Source organism: Heterocephalus glaber, unplaced genomic scaffold (assembly GCF_053883595.1).
Source record: "Heterocephalus glaber isolate CG9 unplaced genomic scaffold, H.glaber_assembly_v1.0 deba00001773, whole genome shotgun sequence".
NCBI classification, from domain to species: Eukaryota; Metazoa; Chordata; class Mammalia; order Rodentia; family Bathyergidae; genus Heterocephalus; species Heterocephalus glaber.
Window position 1 is genome coordinate 9,544,336 of NW_028258463.1, and position 15,620 is coordinate 9,559,955.

The 15,620-nt window shown below is 50.4% G+C and overlaps 1 protein-coding gene across 4 annotated transcripts in view; it reads right to left on the minus strand.

The window, feature by feature from the left end:
• Window positions 1-1,004: 1,004 nt before the first annotated feature.
• The window catches only part of Ikzf3 (IKAROS family zinc finger 3), a 126,152-nt gene continuing 111,536 nt past the window's right edge, over window positions 1,005-15,620 (minus strand). For 2 of the 4 annotated variants that reach the window (XM_013077646.3, XM_087202585.1), the window contains 2 exons: window positions 15,433-15,549; window positions 1,007-4,835 (listed from right to left, as the gene is read on the minus strand). In XM_013077646.3, coding sequence (XP_012933100.2) covers window positions 4,129-4,835; window positions 15,433-15,549 — 824 coding nt within the window. In that variant the 3' untranslated portion in view covers window positions 1,007-4,128. Of the gene's footprint in view, window positions 4,836-15,432; window positions 15,550-15,620 lie in introns of all 4 variants that reach the window. The other 2 variants (XM_021240075.2, XM_087202584.1) reach the window with 2 other exon arrangements.

Consider the following 15,620-nt stretch of genomic DNA (forward strand, 5'->3'; position numbering starts at 1 on the left):
AGGCTGAGGCAGGAGGATCGCTGTGAGCTCAAGGCCAGCTTGGACTATGCAAGACCCTGTCTCAAAAAACCAAAAAAGACACAGGGCCGGGGATTTAGCTCAGTGGTTTCGCCGCCTGCTGAGCAAGCTCAAGGACCCGAGTTCGATCCCTGGTACCAAAAAAAAAAAAAAAAAAGAAAAAAACTGAAAAAGAGAGAGAGAAGAAATAAGGAAACAAAAAAGCAAAAAAGGGGGTTGGCAAGTAGCTGCAGGTGCCAATGTGTGTGTACACTTCGGGCAAGATCAAAATACCTTCCTGTTTTTTGTTCCTCTCCACCGACCGTCTTCAGATTCACAACTCAGTGGTTAAAGGAAAAACTTAACACGCTAACATTTTCACACCAAGGAAATGTGAAACATTTTTATATATAGACACTTCTGCTTAGTACCCAAACATTCAAGGTTTAGAAAAGAATTTGTGGTTGCTGCATGATCACATAGAAATTTAAAGCTGGAAGGGACCATCTGACTCATTTTAGGGGCAAGGAAACTTAGCTTTAGGGGTTCAGTACTTTGGTCAAACTTACCCACTACTTGGGGGCTGGGGATTTAGTTCAGTGGATCTATCGTTTGCCTCCAAAGTGCAAGGACCTGAGTTCGATCCCTGGTACAAAAAAAAAAAGAAAAGAAACTTACCCACTACTTAGTGGCAAAGCAATTAGCAAACAGGCTTAGGGACCCCTGATCCAGTGCTGGATTTACGGATTGTCACAGGACTTCTCCATAGCTCTGTGCCCATCAATAGTGACCAGGAGGACGGAGACATCTGCAGGCCGACAGTGGACTTTCAGGAATGTTCAGCCAAGGCTAGAGCTCCGCTTAAAATGGGGGAATCTGGGTGCAGTGGCACACACTTGTAATCCCAGCATTCAGGAGGCTGAGGCAGGAGGATCACCTCAAGTTTGAGGCCAACCTCGGCTACATAGAGACTGTCTGAGACACAAAAAGGTTGTGTGTGGAAGCTCATATTTGTTTGATCACAGAGAGCCTACTTTTAAAGTTGTCCCTCTGCTGACCCCGTCCTGGAGCTCGACTGTGATCTGAACAACACATGTGTGTTTGTCCAAGTCCTCATCAGTAGGAAGGGACAGTGTGTTTCGGGTCCCTCCTGTTTGTGTGTGAAATGCCACCACTCCGGAGGAAGCAGGACTGGAGGAAGCAGGACCGTGAGGCAGCGGCTGGGCATCTGCACAGAGACAGACGCCTTCATCCTCTGAGGACAGCTCCCTGGACCGAAGAACTGGTTGCAAAGCGACCAGGGTGTGGAATTACTCCCCCAGACACCGGGCTTGGCCAAAATGGCTCGCATTCCATGGTGATGGGAGGGTAAAGGGTCAAAGATAAGGCCCATTTGATGGCATTAAAAAACAAAACAAAACAAAAACAGGGCGGGGGATTTAGCTCAGTGGTGCTGCTGCCTGCCTCACAAGTGCAAGGTCTAGAGTTGATCCCCAGTACCAAAACAAAAACAAAAACAAGTGAAGGGCCAGGGATTTAGCTCAGTGGTTTTGCTGCCTGCTGTGCAAGCACAAGGCCCCAAGTTTGATCCCCGTACCAAAAAACAAAAAAAAACAACAAAACAAATGAAAAGGTTTGTTTATTTGTTTTTCCATTTTAGGAGTGACTTTTAAATTTTATTTTGTATTTTATTTATTTTTTGAGTCAGGTCTCACTATGCAGTTTTAGGCTGGCCTTGAACTCACTGTGTAGACAAGGCTGGCTTTGGACTTGGTGGCAATCCTCCTGCCTCAGCCTCCCGAGTGCTGGAATTGCAGGCGTGTACCACCATCCCCTGGCTTGTTTTATATTTTAAACATGTTAAACATTTACAGGGTCCTACAGCCAAACTATCAAACCAGATATTCTCAAACAGGTCTGGCTTCCCCCTCTTCCCGCCCCTTCACCTTACCTGTTACAATTTTCATTAGAGTGTGACTTTCCTTTCCACTATTTTTTGAAAATATAAGCAAGTACCATTTGTTCTGTTTGGAGCTCCTATTCCCCCTAAGCTAAAGGTGGCACACTACACAGATTCCTCCGTGCCTTGCTCTTCCCCATAACTGCAGCCTCAGGACGCCGGAGCCTCACAATGCTTCAGTGTGTGTGTGGGCCTGCACCATGTGAAAAACGCTCCGCCTCAGTCATAAACAGGTGAGTGCTGCCTGTATTGAGATCCTCTTCCCAGAATCACATCGGCAAACACCTGGAGTCCCTGCTTTGGGAGAGGGAAACGGACTCCCGGATGGACTCCTGGATGGTGTCATCGACATTGCGGGTGTGAACACAAAACACGGCACAACACCCAGGGGCGGGACTTCAGCGGTGTTAGGCCACACAGCCCCAATCTGGCCTCCCAAACCCATGCTAAAGCCCCACTGGTAAAAGCAGAAGACAGAAGTGGCCAGCAGACCCGCTGGATAAGCCACAGTCCATCCACACACAACCAGCGAGAAGAATTCTGCCCAATTTATTCGGAACACACTGTGGCAATTATACATCCTAATGGGGTATAGGTAAAGAGAGCAGCACACTTCAAAGCGATGTCTGAAACAAGAACAAGTTTTTCTGGCAAAAATGTAACAGCTTTTCCTCATCAAGGGAGACGGAAAGAGCAGGCCCACAGCCCCGTCCCCAGCGTGTGCCCCTTGGCTGCTGAGCGTCCGGACCTCCCCCAGCTCCTGCAAGCCCGAAACCGGTGATTTGGTCACTGTCCTGCATGGCAGGCAGGCGCCGGGCCAGCAGTTCTAACAACGGGCAAAACGCCACCCTTCCAGTTCGTTCCTCTTCACGCGGAGACTTTGCTTTAGACTGGCAAGGGTGGAACCCCTAAGAATCTGAGCTCCAAGAGAAGAAATGATTCTGAGAGGGTGCTTCTTATTTGGGTCACGAATCCAGCCGAGCCTACAGAGCCCTGGGCACTGTGAGCGGCTGGGCCACAGCAGGGCAGGCAGACAGCACAATCCAAGGTAGCCGAGCTCCAAGACTCCCGTCCTGGACATCAGAACCCGCCAGCTGGATTGGTCACTGGTCTGTGGGAACGAGAAAGCAGTTCGGGCCGAGAGCCAGGCGTGCACAAGTCCTGCGCACCAGCCAGCCCGCCCAGGTTCCGCAGAGGGCCACGGGCTCCTCAGCTTCCAGCTCCACACCCGGCAGGAAGAGGCTTGGCAGCTGGGGTCCAGCCCGCTCTTCTGTCCCTGCACGCACCCTCGGGTCCGGTCTCCCCGCGGGACTGACCGCGGCTTTGGCGGCTCCCCTGGTTTTGTGAGACAGCAGGGGCGCCAACCCTCTGAGGACAGGACTGGGGACAGGAGGTGGAGAGCGAAAGGGGAGGGAAGGAGCTGAGATGTGCTGAGGAATGTGACCGACTGCAACACAGCCCAGTAATGACAGAAAAGCCTGTCATTTGGGGGGGTGGGGAGTTCTGGCGCCAGGGGGATGGGCCAGGCTGCCGGGCAGCTCTTCTCTTTGTGGAGCTAGGCGTGAGATCTAAAAATAGAAAGATTAAAAGATGTGTTCTGCTGGGGATCATGGTGCACACACCTGTAATCCCAGCACTCTGGCAGGCTGAGGCAGGAGGATCTGAAATTCAAGTCTAGCATGGCCAATTTAGTGACTTAGCAAGATTCTGTGTCAAAATAAAAAAAAATTAGGACTGGGGACGTAGCTCAGTGTGAAAGCTTTGGATTTGAAACCCAGTACCACCCCCAAAAAGGAGAAAGTTTCACGGTGAGAAACTGGAAAACTGGTTCAACTCTATTGCTGCCAAAGGTAAGGACTAAGCCAGGTGTGGTGGTGCACACCTGTACTCCCAGCACTTAGGAGGCTGAGGCAGGAGGATCGCTGTGAGTTCAAGACCAGCCTGACTACACAGTGAGACTGTCTCCAAAAGAAAAAGAAGAAAAAGAAAGGTAATGACTAAACACTTTTTTTGGTCTTTTAACTTTCATAAAATTCAACTGTTGGAAAAACAAAGGTGTTTCTTGGCCTCATGCCCCTGGCAAACTAAGAACGGTATGGAGAGAATGGACTCAGAAGCAATCGACTGGGGATTTTCAGTTTTTTGAGAGCTTGTCGCCCATCGGGTGTGCTCTACTTGAGCATGGCCCTGTGCTCGCCTCTGGCTATGTGAGACGAGAACTCGTACCGATCCTGGCTCCGGTACCCGCACATGTTACACTCAAAGGGGTCACGGAAGCCGTGGCAGCCCATGTGAATGGTGAACATCACGTAATCCAGGAAGAGCACGCGGCAATGGTCACAGCGGAACACATCCGTCACCTCCCCGTCTTTGGCGATCACCTTGACGGAGTCTCTTGGGCAGAGGGGAGGGGGCTTGAGGAGTTCGTAGGCCCGGGGAGCCTCCTTCAGGAGAGGCACCCCATTGCGGGCCCGGGGCAGGATGGCGTGGTTCTGCGGGTAGAGGTGGTTGTGGCGTTCTTCGTGGTTGCTGTCGGTGTCCGTGGAATCGTGGCCGCTGTTGTTGGGAGACAGACCTCTTTCGGGAGGCAGGCTCTTCTCTGGCAGGGGGATGCTCTTCTTGTCCAGCTCCTGGGAGGCACCATTGGGCATCTCGCCCCGGGTCAGGGCTATGGGGTACATGCTGCTGATGACTGGAACCATCTCGGAGGACAGGGGCGCAGGCGGTGTCTGGACCAGGGGGCGCAGGGCCTCGGCGCCGAGGTAGCTGATGGCGTTATTGATGGCCTGATCCATCATGCGGGTCTGCATCAGCTCCCCCTCCTTCTCGTACAGATAACTGCTGGGATAGCTGACATCAAAGCAGTGGCGCTTCTCACCTGCAGTGAGCAAGAGGGAAGGTTATAAAGAGAACAGCACCAAGAGTGTGTGGGGTTGTTTTTCCAGCATCCTCGAAAAGCAGGGAAGGAGAAGCTGCCACTGCCCGGGAGTGGCCTGGCCCCGGGGGGGCGGCCTGGTTCCTCGGGGCTGCAGTGTCAGGGAGGCTGCTGCCAAAGCTGTGGGTGAGGGTGGGGGGGGACGTCATCAGGTGCGGCCTCATGTGAGGTGCAGGTGTGCAGGTGCAGGGGTGGGGGAGGAAGAGGGAAGAAGCAGAGGACACAGCGCAGAGCTGACAGGGAGCCCGGGGCTTGCTGCAGTTTAGCTGAAGCTAGAGCCGACTCCCAAACTCTCCTCTGGCTGGTTCTTGTTTTGTATTGTCAGGTAGCCAGGGGCAGGGAAGTTGTGGTGAATGGAGACACTCAGCCACCAGCCTTGAAAATATTTACAGAGGTGGAGGAGACGGCCCCCCAAACTTCAGTATCTGCTGCCCGCTCCCCAGCAAGAACGACGTGGAAGGAAAGCAGCTTCTGATGCAGGCGGTTCCTGAGTGGCCTTCTGAAGGGGAGATCTTGGCCCCTGTAACCTTCAAAGTGCCTTCCACACTGCTTGGGGGGGACACCCTAGGTACCGCTCTCTGGGGTCTACTTCACTCCTACTGATGATGGCATTTACTCATGGTCACCCTCTGTCACCTCTCCAGTTCAACTGCTGAGAGATTCTGAAAACAGAGCTGGCAGTGTGGGTTTTGTGGGGGGGGGAGAAAGAGGGGGTCTCTGGCCACAGAGAAGACCCGGGCTGTGTCACTGCAGTGGCCGAGTGGCCGGGAGGGGGACAAGCGTATGGGGAGGGACTCAGGGCTGGAGGTGAGGTGAAGGCTGCTCTGTTGACCTTGGTTCTGGGGCACCTTGGTTCTAGGGCGCCTTGCTCACCCCTGTGCTGCTCTTCCGTGGTGTTTCCTAGGTTGCTGGGCTTCCAGAATCTGGCACTGCCTACAGCGGAGGTTCAGGAATGAAAGACAGAAAAGACCAGGAGAAACAGGGCTTTAGGAGCAGTTCCTGTTTTGAGGGTGTCTCCAGCCTCTCAGGAGAGAAGCAAGACTTGCTTACATGGAGCTGGAGAAAAACGAGGGGGTCAAAGGTATGAAAGGGCTGTTTTGCTCTCTGCAGGCTTTTGATGTGACTCTAAATGCCACATGTGAGACATTTAAGCAGGGGAGGAATCTGTCTCCGTAAAGGACCATAAAGTAACATGTAGGCAAATGTAAGACTGTTGGGAATAAATGATATATTGATAAATCTTATTTCCCCAGTACTGGGGATCGAACCTGGGGCTTTGCTCTGAGCCACATCTCCAGCCCTTTTATTTTGTATTTGAAGACAGGGTCTTGATACATTGCCCGGGCTGGGCTGGAACTTGTGTTCCTCCTGCCTCAGCCTCCAGTGTGCCAGGATTACCAGCACATACTACCACGCCTGAGTATGTCTACCCATTAAGGGTGTGCAGACACTTTGGAAGTACTTAGGGGAGGGAAGCTTTCTTGGGAAATCTAAATTTTGAGAAAGGTCTTGATGAACTGGTAGGATTGAGATTGTACAAGAGGAAAGAAAGGATTCCTAGTCGAGGGGGGAGCAAAACTGAAGGCAGAGACCTGGGGCTGCATAGGAAAGAGTAAGAGAGTCTGGTTAAAGATGCACCAAGAAATGCGTTTTTGTTTGTTTATTTGTTTGCTTGTTTGCTTGTTTGAGGCAGGCTCTCACTAGCAGTCCCGGCTGGCCCTGACCTGACCTGGTGGCAATCCTCCTGCCTCAGCCTCCCTAGTGCTAGGGTTATAGACGTGTACCAGTACACCTGGCCATACCAAGAAATACGACATCAAGTGTTTCCCCAACTTCACTTTTCCTTCACATCTGTAGTATCTGTGTTCCGGGCCGTGTGGCCGCAGAGAGAATGAGTTCTAGTGCCACATGGACTCAGTTCGGCACTGGCTTCGATGGTTTCGAGTTGTGCGACCTCATGTGAAATGGTCACCATAACCGCAGCAACCTTACAGGTCACTGGACTGTGCTCAGAACACTGTCCAGAACGGAGAAAACACTGGGTAGACACCAGGGTGGTTTTTTTGGGTTTTTTGTGGTTTTTTTCATTATTTGTTTGAATCAGCTCACATGTTCTTTTTTCTAAAATGAAAAATTTAAAGAAATTCTATATCACTAACATAAATGGAAAACTAGAATCACTTGCCGCAAGTAGAAGGTGATTATGTAAAACAAAGGCAGTGAAACAGAGCCCCTTATTGGATTTGATCAGACACCACGGTGCGCGCTTGGAGACCACAGTCCCCTTGCGCAGGGAAGAGCGGGGTTGCCAGGTGTGAGAGGCATGAAGGACGGCAGCATCAGGTTCTCTCTCCGTCTCTCTTTATATTATCCGTGTTCTTGGAGACTGCGAGAGATCTAAAAAGAAAATGCTTCTCTTGCCGTACGGATCAGGTTTTTGAATATTCTGTGTGTTCCCCGGAAGTTTGAATCGCACAATTTTGGAAACACTGAAAAAAACAATAACAACACACGCGGAGGGGCCTGATGAGGGGCGTCCTGAACACCCAGGCCCCGGGTTTGGGTCTGGACAGATGCACCCTGAGAGGAGGCTTGGGGCGGCAGCAGTGTGTGAGGGACCAGAACAGGAGGGAAGAAAGCCCGAGAGGCGGATAAAGCTCTCCTCTACTCAGATGGCTTTGTCCTGCTCATCACCACCAGAGGCCAACCTGGCAGCTTCTAGACAAAGACCTGAGAGCAAAACTATGTAAAGAAAAATGCACTGAACTAAAATGGAAGTGGATTAAAGATCCAAATATTAAAACAGAAACACTAAACTTGCTGGAAGATAAGTTAGGTAGAACTCTCGAAGACATTGGCATAGGAAAAGACTTTATGAACAAATCCTCAGTAGCACGGGAACTAGCACAGAGAATCAACAACTGGGATCTCATCTTATTGAAAAGCTTCTGCACTGCAAGAGAAACCATCAACAGAGCTAAGAGACGACCTACAATGTGGGAAAAAATTTTTAGCAGCTGTTCCTCAGACAAAGGTCTACTATCTAGAATATATAAAGAACTCGAAAAAATCAGACCCCCCAAATATAGAGACCCAATTCAAAAATGGGCATCTGAAATGAACAGGCATTTCTCAGACAAAGAAGTAAAAGCAGCAAATAAATATATGAAAAAATGTTCAACATCACCGGTCATTTGAGAGATGTACATGAAAACAACACTGAGATTCCACCTCACCCCATAAGAATGGCTGCTATCATGAAATCAACCAATAACAAGTGCTGGCGGGGTTGTGGGGAGAAAGGAAGCCTTCTCCATTGTTGGTGGGAGTGCAGACTGGTGCAACCATTGTGGAAATCAGTATGAAGATACCTCAAAGAACTAGGACTAGAGGTCCCATTTGACCCAGCTATTCCTCTGCTGAGAATCTTCCCAAAAGAATTAAAAGAATCATACCACAGTGATATATGTGCTCCTATGTTTACAGCAGCACAGTTTTTTTTTCTTTTGGTACCAGGGATTGAACTCAGGACCTTACGCTTGCGAGGCAGGAGGTGAAACCACTGAGCTAAATCCCCGGCCCCTATAGCAGCACAGTTTGTAATAAAACTTGGAAACAGTCCAATTGCCCATCAATGGGAGACTGGATAAAGAAGATGTGTTTTTTTAAATAAAATGGAGTACTACTCAGCCATAAAGAATGAGAAACTAGAAACATTTAAAGCTAAATGGATGGATATTGAGGCCATGCTCTTAAGTGAAATAAATAGAACACACATGTGGAAATACTGAATAGTTTCTCTGGTGTGAAAAACTAAAAGTGTAAGTACGGATCAAAATGTATAATTGATATTGTGAAATAGGAAAAAAAGATCTAAAGGAGTAGGGGAAGTAGGTGGGCCGGGGGCGGGGGGGAGAAGGCAAAAGAAAAAATACGAGAAAAGGAAAAAAATGGAAATAGTCCTTGTAAATAGGGAAGGGTGGAGGGGGTGAAGGGAGGGCAGGGGAATGGGGAGAAAATAAGAACCAAGATACATCATGTACAGGTACAAGGTCCCAATGAGGACTATAACTGTTTTGTATACCTGAGGTGTGCCAATAAACTTAATGGGAAAAAATACATAGAGAAAAATGGCTTCTCTTGGTAATTCGATGGGAGGCAACGGAACATTACACCTTTGCCGAAGCAATTAGTGCCCCTGTTTTCTGCTCCCAGCCCGGACATGTCTCTGATGGTGCTGCCTGGGGGACAACACCGAGCAGGGACATGAGCACCAGCTGAGGCCACAGGCACCCAGTCCCCTGGGAGTGACACAGGGCGATGCACAAGTGATTCAGAGCTGGACGTGGGTCTTCTGGGCCTTTCTGACCCTTTACTGATGAGCTCCCTAAGCCCCCGGGGGTTGGCAGGTGGGGCTGCCACGTCACAAACTCTGTCTTCATCTTCCCCCGTGCAGGCCTGCAAGCTCCTGTCCTGTGCCTCCCGCAGCCCGTGTCAGAGGCCAGCAGGGCTCTAGAGCAGGAAGAGATGAGTGGAGGGAGACAGATACGCATCCAAGCCCTGTGGGGATCTCGGCCCGCTGCTCTGTTCGCTGTCAGGAAGGAACAGCCCAGCCCTCCGTGTGCCCGAAGCGTGCGGGCCCAGACCCCCTGTCGCCGAGGAGTTACGGTAATTTGAGCAGTGCAGATGGTTATCAGTCACCTGTACACACGATGACTCAGTGTGTATGAAACTCAGAGGGAGTGAGCTACAGTAATTGAAAAGCCAACAGCTCACGTTTCTTTAGTAACACACTCATAAAGGTTAGTTAAACCAGAAGCGTGTAACTGCTCCCAAAGCTACTTGGAGCCTGGGGCCAGCTTCTTGTTAAAATCACACCACGCCTTTGAGTGATTCATGATACCAGCTTCAGGCTGAGTAGAGGTTTTCTTCCAAAGAAAACTCAAAAGGCAACGGCATGTTCTAAGTTAGGGAACCAGGCCGCCCAGCTGTGTCTGTCTGCCTGTCTGTCTCTTTCCCTCTCTTTCTCTCTCTCTTTCTCTCTCTCATGTCTAGGCTCTAAACTGAGCATCTGCCTGGCCTGAAGCGATGCAGTGTAGTGAGTTGAGGGCAGGCGGTTGGTGGCTCTTAACTGGCACCCTAAAGGACAGAATCAGACTGAGCTCTTGGACCCAGAGCCCCACTGACTGCCGCATGTGGCTCTGTGTCCGTGTACTGCTAACCACAGCCACTTTGCAGTGAGGCCTCCCTGACTACTTGCTATGCTAGACTCTGGGAAGGTCTCGTGCTGTTAGGGGCTACACCTTGCAGGGGATGGGTTATCATCTCTCATTCAGGTGAGGAGCCCAAGGCTGACATAACAGGTGGGTTCCCTGTCCACGGAGTAGCTTGTGAAGTCCCAGAGCCCGCCGTCCCAGCAGCTGCTGGCTGGCGCCTTAACTGCTGCTTCCTGGTGGCAGCCCAGCCCTACCATGCAGTGACTTCAGATGCTCCCCTGGGGCCGTCCCCATGGCAGGAAGGAGGGAAGGAGTGGCAGCAAGTGAGGTTTTTTCCTCCAAATGCATTCAAGGTGTGAGTGTGTGAGTGTGTGTGTGTCTGTGTGTCTGTGTGTGTCTATGTGTGGTGCTGGGGGCCTCACACATGCTAGGCAAGTGCTCTACCACTGAGCCACACCCCTAACTCCTTTTAAAATTTTATTTTGAGATAGAGTCTCCCTAAGTTTCCCAGGGTGGCCTTGAACCCATGCTCCTCTGCCTCAGTCTCCCCAGTAGGTGGGATGACAGGTGTGGGCTGCAGCTTCTGGAAAGAAGTATTTATGAGGCACAGAGCTGTGATTTCCGTAAGCGCCCGAGACAAAGTGCTGGCCTAGGTGAGCACTGCAGAAGTGGAAGAGCTATTGTTGTTACTGTTATCATCTGCTCCAGGAAAGCAAACGTAACTGCAATGTGATAGGGCACCATCTCACTGCAAGTCAGTGTCCTCCATGCTGCCACACAGCAGAACAGAGCAGCCAAGGGGGTGGGAGGAGGAGACTGTGGACCCTCCCCACGTGTGCTGCTATCTGCGCCTGGAGAACACCACAGGGTCTCTGAGCAAAGTCTGCCTAGACTCAGGCGGTGGTGAACGAGGTGGAGATGGGTTTGTCCGCCTCAGGGAGCAAGCCGCGCAGAGGCCCGAGGGGCAGGGCACACAGCCAGCGAGCACCTTCTCGGCCATGTGAGGGGGACATCAGACCGAGGGCCTGCAACAACCACTGCACAGAAGTGGGGAGGACGGGGAGAGGGCAGAGCAGCTGGCTGAGAGGGTAAGAAGGCAGGGGAGCCAAGCAGGGAGCAGGATGCTGGGGACGTCTAGACTGAGCGGCTTTGATTTTATTCCACTGGGGAGCCGTGGAGAGGGAGGCAAAGTGAACTGACCTTTGGAAAATAACACAGGTCCAATATTACAGTCACCGTGCCGGGTTAAAGGGAAATGGTCGGGCTTTCCTAAGGCTGTAAGTTTCTTGAGTCCCCTGCATATGTTTGCTGCTATTCCTTACAGTTTCCCACACGCGTCACTGCTTCCCCTTACTGCAAGCGCACACCCAGAATAAGGCAGGGAAGGGAGAGAAATGAGCACCATGGCTCTGGCCTCCCCCTAGGTGAAACGGAGCTCAGGAAGGGGACAGCAGAGACAGTCATGGCAGGGAGGAGGGCAGCAGGGAGGAGACCGTTTCACCTAGGGGGAGACTGCATTTTGTAGCTGCTGCAGAAGCCACTGTGCTCTCTGGGACCCTGCAGCGCTGCCTGGCTGTCCCCTGTCCAGAGGGAGTCACAGGGAGGGCCTTCCTTTCCTCTGGGAGACAGACCCTCAGGATGGGGCGACTGCATCCTCCAGGACTTTCCTCCCACGCTTTCCACTCTGTGACCTGGGGGAGGAAGGCAGGGGGCTGCAGGTGTGGCCCTGCTGTCACGGCCTGCAGTGTCCCCTGCAGCTCTCTGGCTGGTTCCCAAGAGATGCAATGACCCTGGGCTGCTCACAGGGCTGTGCACCTGGAGGCTCTGGGAGAGGCGGGAGGGACACAGGTCCTAGTGCCGCTTCCTGTTGCTTTGTTAGCCAAAGCAGGTGACTTCCCACTCACTGCTTCACAGGGGAGAAGCCTCCGTGTTTGCTCAGGTGTCAAAACCTCACTCACCAACTGTTTGCCCTGGGTGAGAGAGATCCTTTTGCATGCTGTTTTTAACATGAAAACTTTCTTTAATAAAGTAACACACAAGCTTTTAAAAAATAAGATGTTACGGTAAAAATGTTGCTCTGAATCACGTCTGTTTGGGGGAAAGAATGGAAACCAGGAAGGAGACAGTATGGGGCATGTGCTCATCTTTCCTCCTCCCTCTGCGAAGGAAATCAAGAGGGCCGATTTCCCCGCCTTGAGCCAGGCATTTGAGGAAGGCCTAAGCTGAAGGAAGCTGCACAGCTTCTACCAGGACAAGAACGTGTGGAGAAAGGCAAGGCCCGAGAGGGCCAGGGTGCTACAAGTGAGTTCTGCTTGTCTTTTGGAAAGAACTAAATTGTGTGGACGCTATACAGTGCTGGGGGATGTGCATCAATTGATTGCCCATTGACATGAAACAATACAAAAAGAATTTTTTTTTGAGACAGGGTCTCGCTATGTAGTCCAGGCTGGCCTCGAACCCTTGGCAACCCTCCTGCCTCAGCCTCCCAAGTGCTGGGATCACAGGTGTGCACCACCACACCCCAAAATTTCTTGAAGAAATAGAACCGTTCTATCTTCCTCCTACTTGGGCAATTTTACTGCTATTTGTTCACAGAGCTTTTCTGCTCCCAAATGCATCCAATCTGTCCCTTCCCCCTGCCTCACCTCCACTGGATGGAAACTGTTCCCTCCCAGAAATCATCTCCAGCCGGAGAGCAGCAGGCCGAGCCGGGGGTACAGTTTCACCTTTCCCCTCACAGTTCAAGAGGTCAGGGCATGGATTCAGGAGTGACTCATTCTTCCTTCGTACCTCACCCACTTCCATTTCCCTGGCCGCTGAGCCTTTTCAGAAAATGGTGCCTTGGAGAGGAAATGTAGGAGAGAGGGGAGGAGAGGAACGGGAAGAGGAGGGAAGCGCCAGCCCCACGTGTTTGGTCGCTGCAGTTCTTTCCTGCCTTCGGCAGCACTGTTCCTTCCGTCACAAGGGCTTGCTGGGCTCAGGGACCCAGGGAGGCAGATGAAGGGTCAGCGTAAGGGCTGTGCTGGGTGCCTCAAGAGCCCCCAGGAACAAGACTGCCAGGAGCTCTGCACCAGCTGTGCGATGCCGGAGTGGGCACCAGGCTGAAGGAAGAGGGCTGTCTCGGGTGAAATACACAAATGGCGAACTAATGCAACCTTATTTTAGATTCTCAGATTTAGTACTGTCTTCCTCATAAACAACCCAAAGGGCTGGGGATGTAGCTCCGTGGTAGAGCACTTGACCAACATGCGTGAGGCCCTTGATTCGATCCCCAGCACCACCAACATGAAAAACCAAACCAAGAAACCCACCTTCAAACATATCATAAGGTTTCTGACCTAAACACCCCATCTTCAGAGACTTGAGAAGAGGAACGGAAGTTACACACAGGCTCTTGAACACAAAGTGTATTCATAATCACTGCCTTAGGGTTCTTTCCTTACTTATGTCACAGGGTTGCTGAGGCTAGGAGCCCTTCCTGGTCACCTCACTGCCTCTGAGGCTCCTTGCTTCACAGATGAGCACCCAGAGCAGTCAGGACGGTGATGAGCTTTGTCTGAACATACACCAAGAAATGAGAGCTACAATAGAACCTGGGTCTTTGGGCTTCCAGTCTAGTGCTCTTCAAATTGTACCGTATCATAATTTACCAAGAAAGAGAAAAGGGGCCCACCTATACTGGGCCTTGAAGGCCCGAAGTTGCTACCTCAGCTCAAATCACACGCTCACCCTGAACAAATGGCTCAGAAGATCCGTGAGGCCCGGCGTCCAGGTTGGCATCTCTGCGGGGTCCGGAGGTGGAGGTGAACACTGCAATGGGAGCATGGGATGGATCCCCACGGCGACAGGCACACAGGCCACAGCCATAGACCACAGATTCAAAGCGTGCCCATGTTCTGCTCGCCCATGAAAACACTGCAGCAGCTTTTGTGACAGTGACCACAGGTGTAGGGCAGCGCTGAGAACTAGGTACTCACTGTCCACTTTTAGTTCTCTTAGAGGAAAGTGCATGGACCCAAACTGGGGTGAAGTCAAGACCCTTCAGATGGTTTTCCTTGCCTCTCTCCCCCAACCTTCCCCAGATCAGCTTGAGCCATTTCTAGAATCAAAACTTCCCCCAAACTAAAATACACTTGTGGCATATACCAAGCCAGCTTTCATGTGACACCATTCATCCTTAGAGTCATTAAAAGTATACAAAACCTTCACCTAGTAAAAATAAATAAGCAGAAATACTGAATTAGGCAATTTTGAAATGTGTGGGTTCCCCCCGTAGCAGGGATTGAACTCAGGACCTTACGCTTGCCAGGTGGGTGTGGCGCCACTGAGCTAAATCCCTGGCCTGGGTTCGTTCAATAGCTCCTATAATTCACACAGAATGTCTGCTTGTAAAAACATGATGTTGACCAGAACCAAATTTAGCCAGATTGAAAAACCAGACACGCACGTGGGCTCCACAAAAGCTATCGAAAAGAATAAACAGAAAATAAAACCAAAGTATGAAATCAATAGCAGCAAGTGACTTTAGAAAACAACACTGACGGGTGTCTAAGATATTGAGAAAGGTCTATTTCTAAGTGATAATTATTTTTGTTCGATATCACCAACTTTCAATTTGTAACAAAACTGATACATTCAACTCAGCTGTCTAGTTCCCAACTACAGATCTATTTTAAATCGTGGTCACAGGCATGTAAACATCTGGGAGAATTCAGCAAAATATCCTTGCCATTTGGGAGTCCTAACACTTTAATGATCATAATTACTTCTTAGTCATCTTGTTCTGTAGTTTTTGACAATGTGAAAACCAATGGCATAAAAATTAACTTCAAGAAGACAAATGATTAAATCAAACCATGTTATTTAGATCTGTTTGCCCCAGCTACTTTCCCTTAAAATGAAGCCCTCTAATTCAAGAAGATATGGCAACGAGTTTTAGAGTGGGGAAAAAGATCAAGCGCTAACAGAACCGATTTGTAACTAATTACACAAGATCACAAAGGTGCTATCTTGGACCTCTGCCTGGTGTGAGTCACACAAACACGTGTCATTCAGAGGGAAGGGGAAGGAACAGCATTCTGAACACCATCTCCATCCAGGAAAATGGGTACCAAATGCTCCCGTCTTCTGTGGTGAAGCCTTCGGTTAATACTGCTTACTCTATTTGCTCTCAAAATGAACCACAAAGAATAAAAGCGCACAATGGAAACCAATTGCTTTGCTTTTACAGAGGCTGAGCTAGGTAGGGCCTGTAGCGAGCATCTCTGTGTTATCTCATTCAAACTATCTGGCAACAGCAGCAGGGGAAACGTCTGTATTCTTACCAATGAATTTCTGAGGCATTGAGCTCTTTCGTTTTGCCACATTGCTTGCTAATCTGTCCAGAACGAGGGCTCTTTCACTTCCCATCTCTGCTTTGATGTGTCTTGCCTCCGCACTTGCTGGTTTGGAAAAATATAAAAAGAAGAGGAAAAGAGAACGCGTTGGTAAAGGAGGAGCAAAGGAAGCCGGC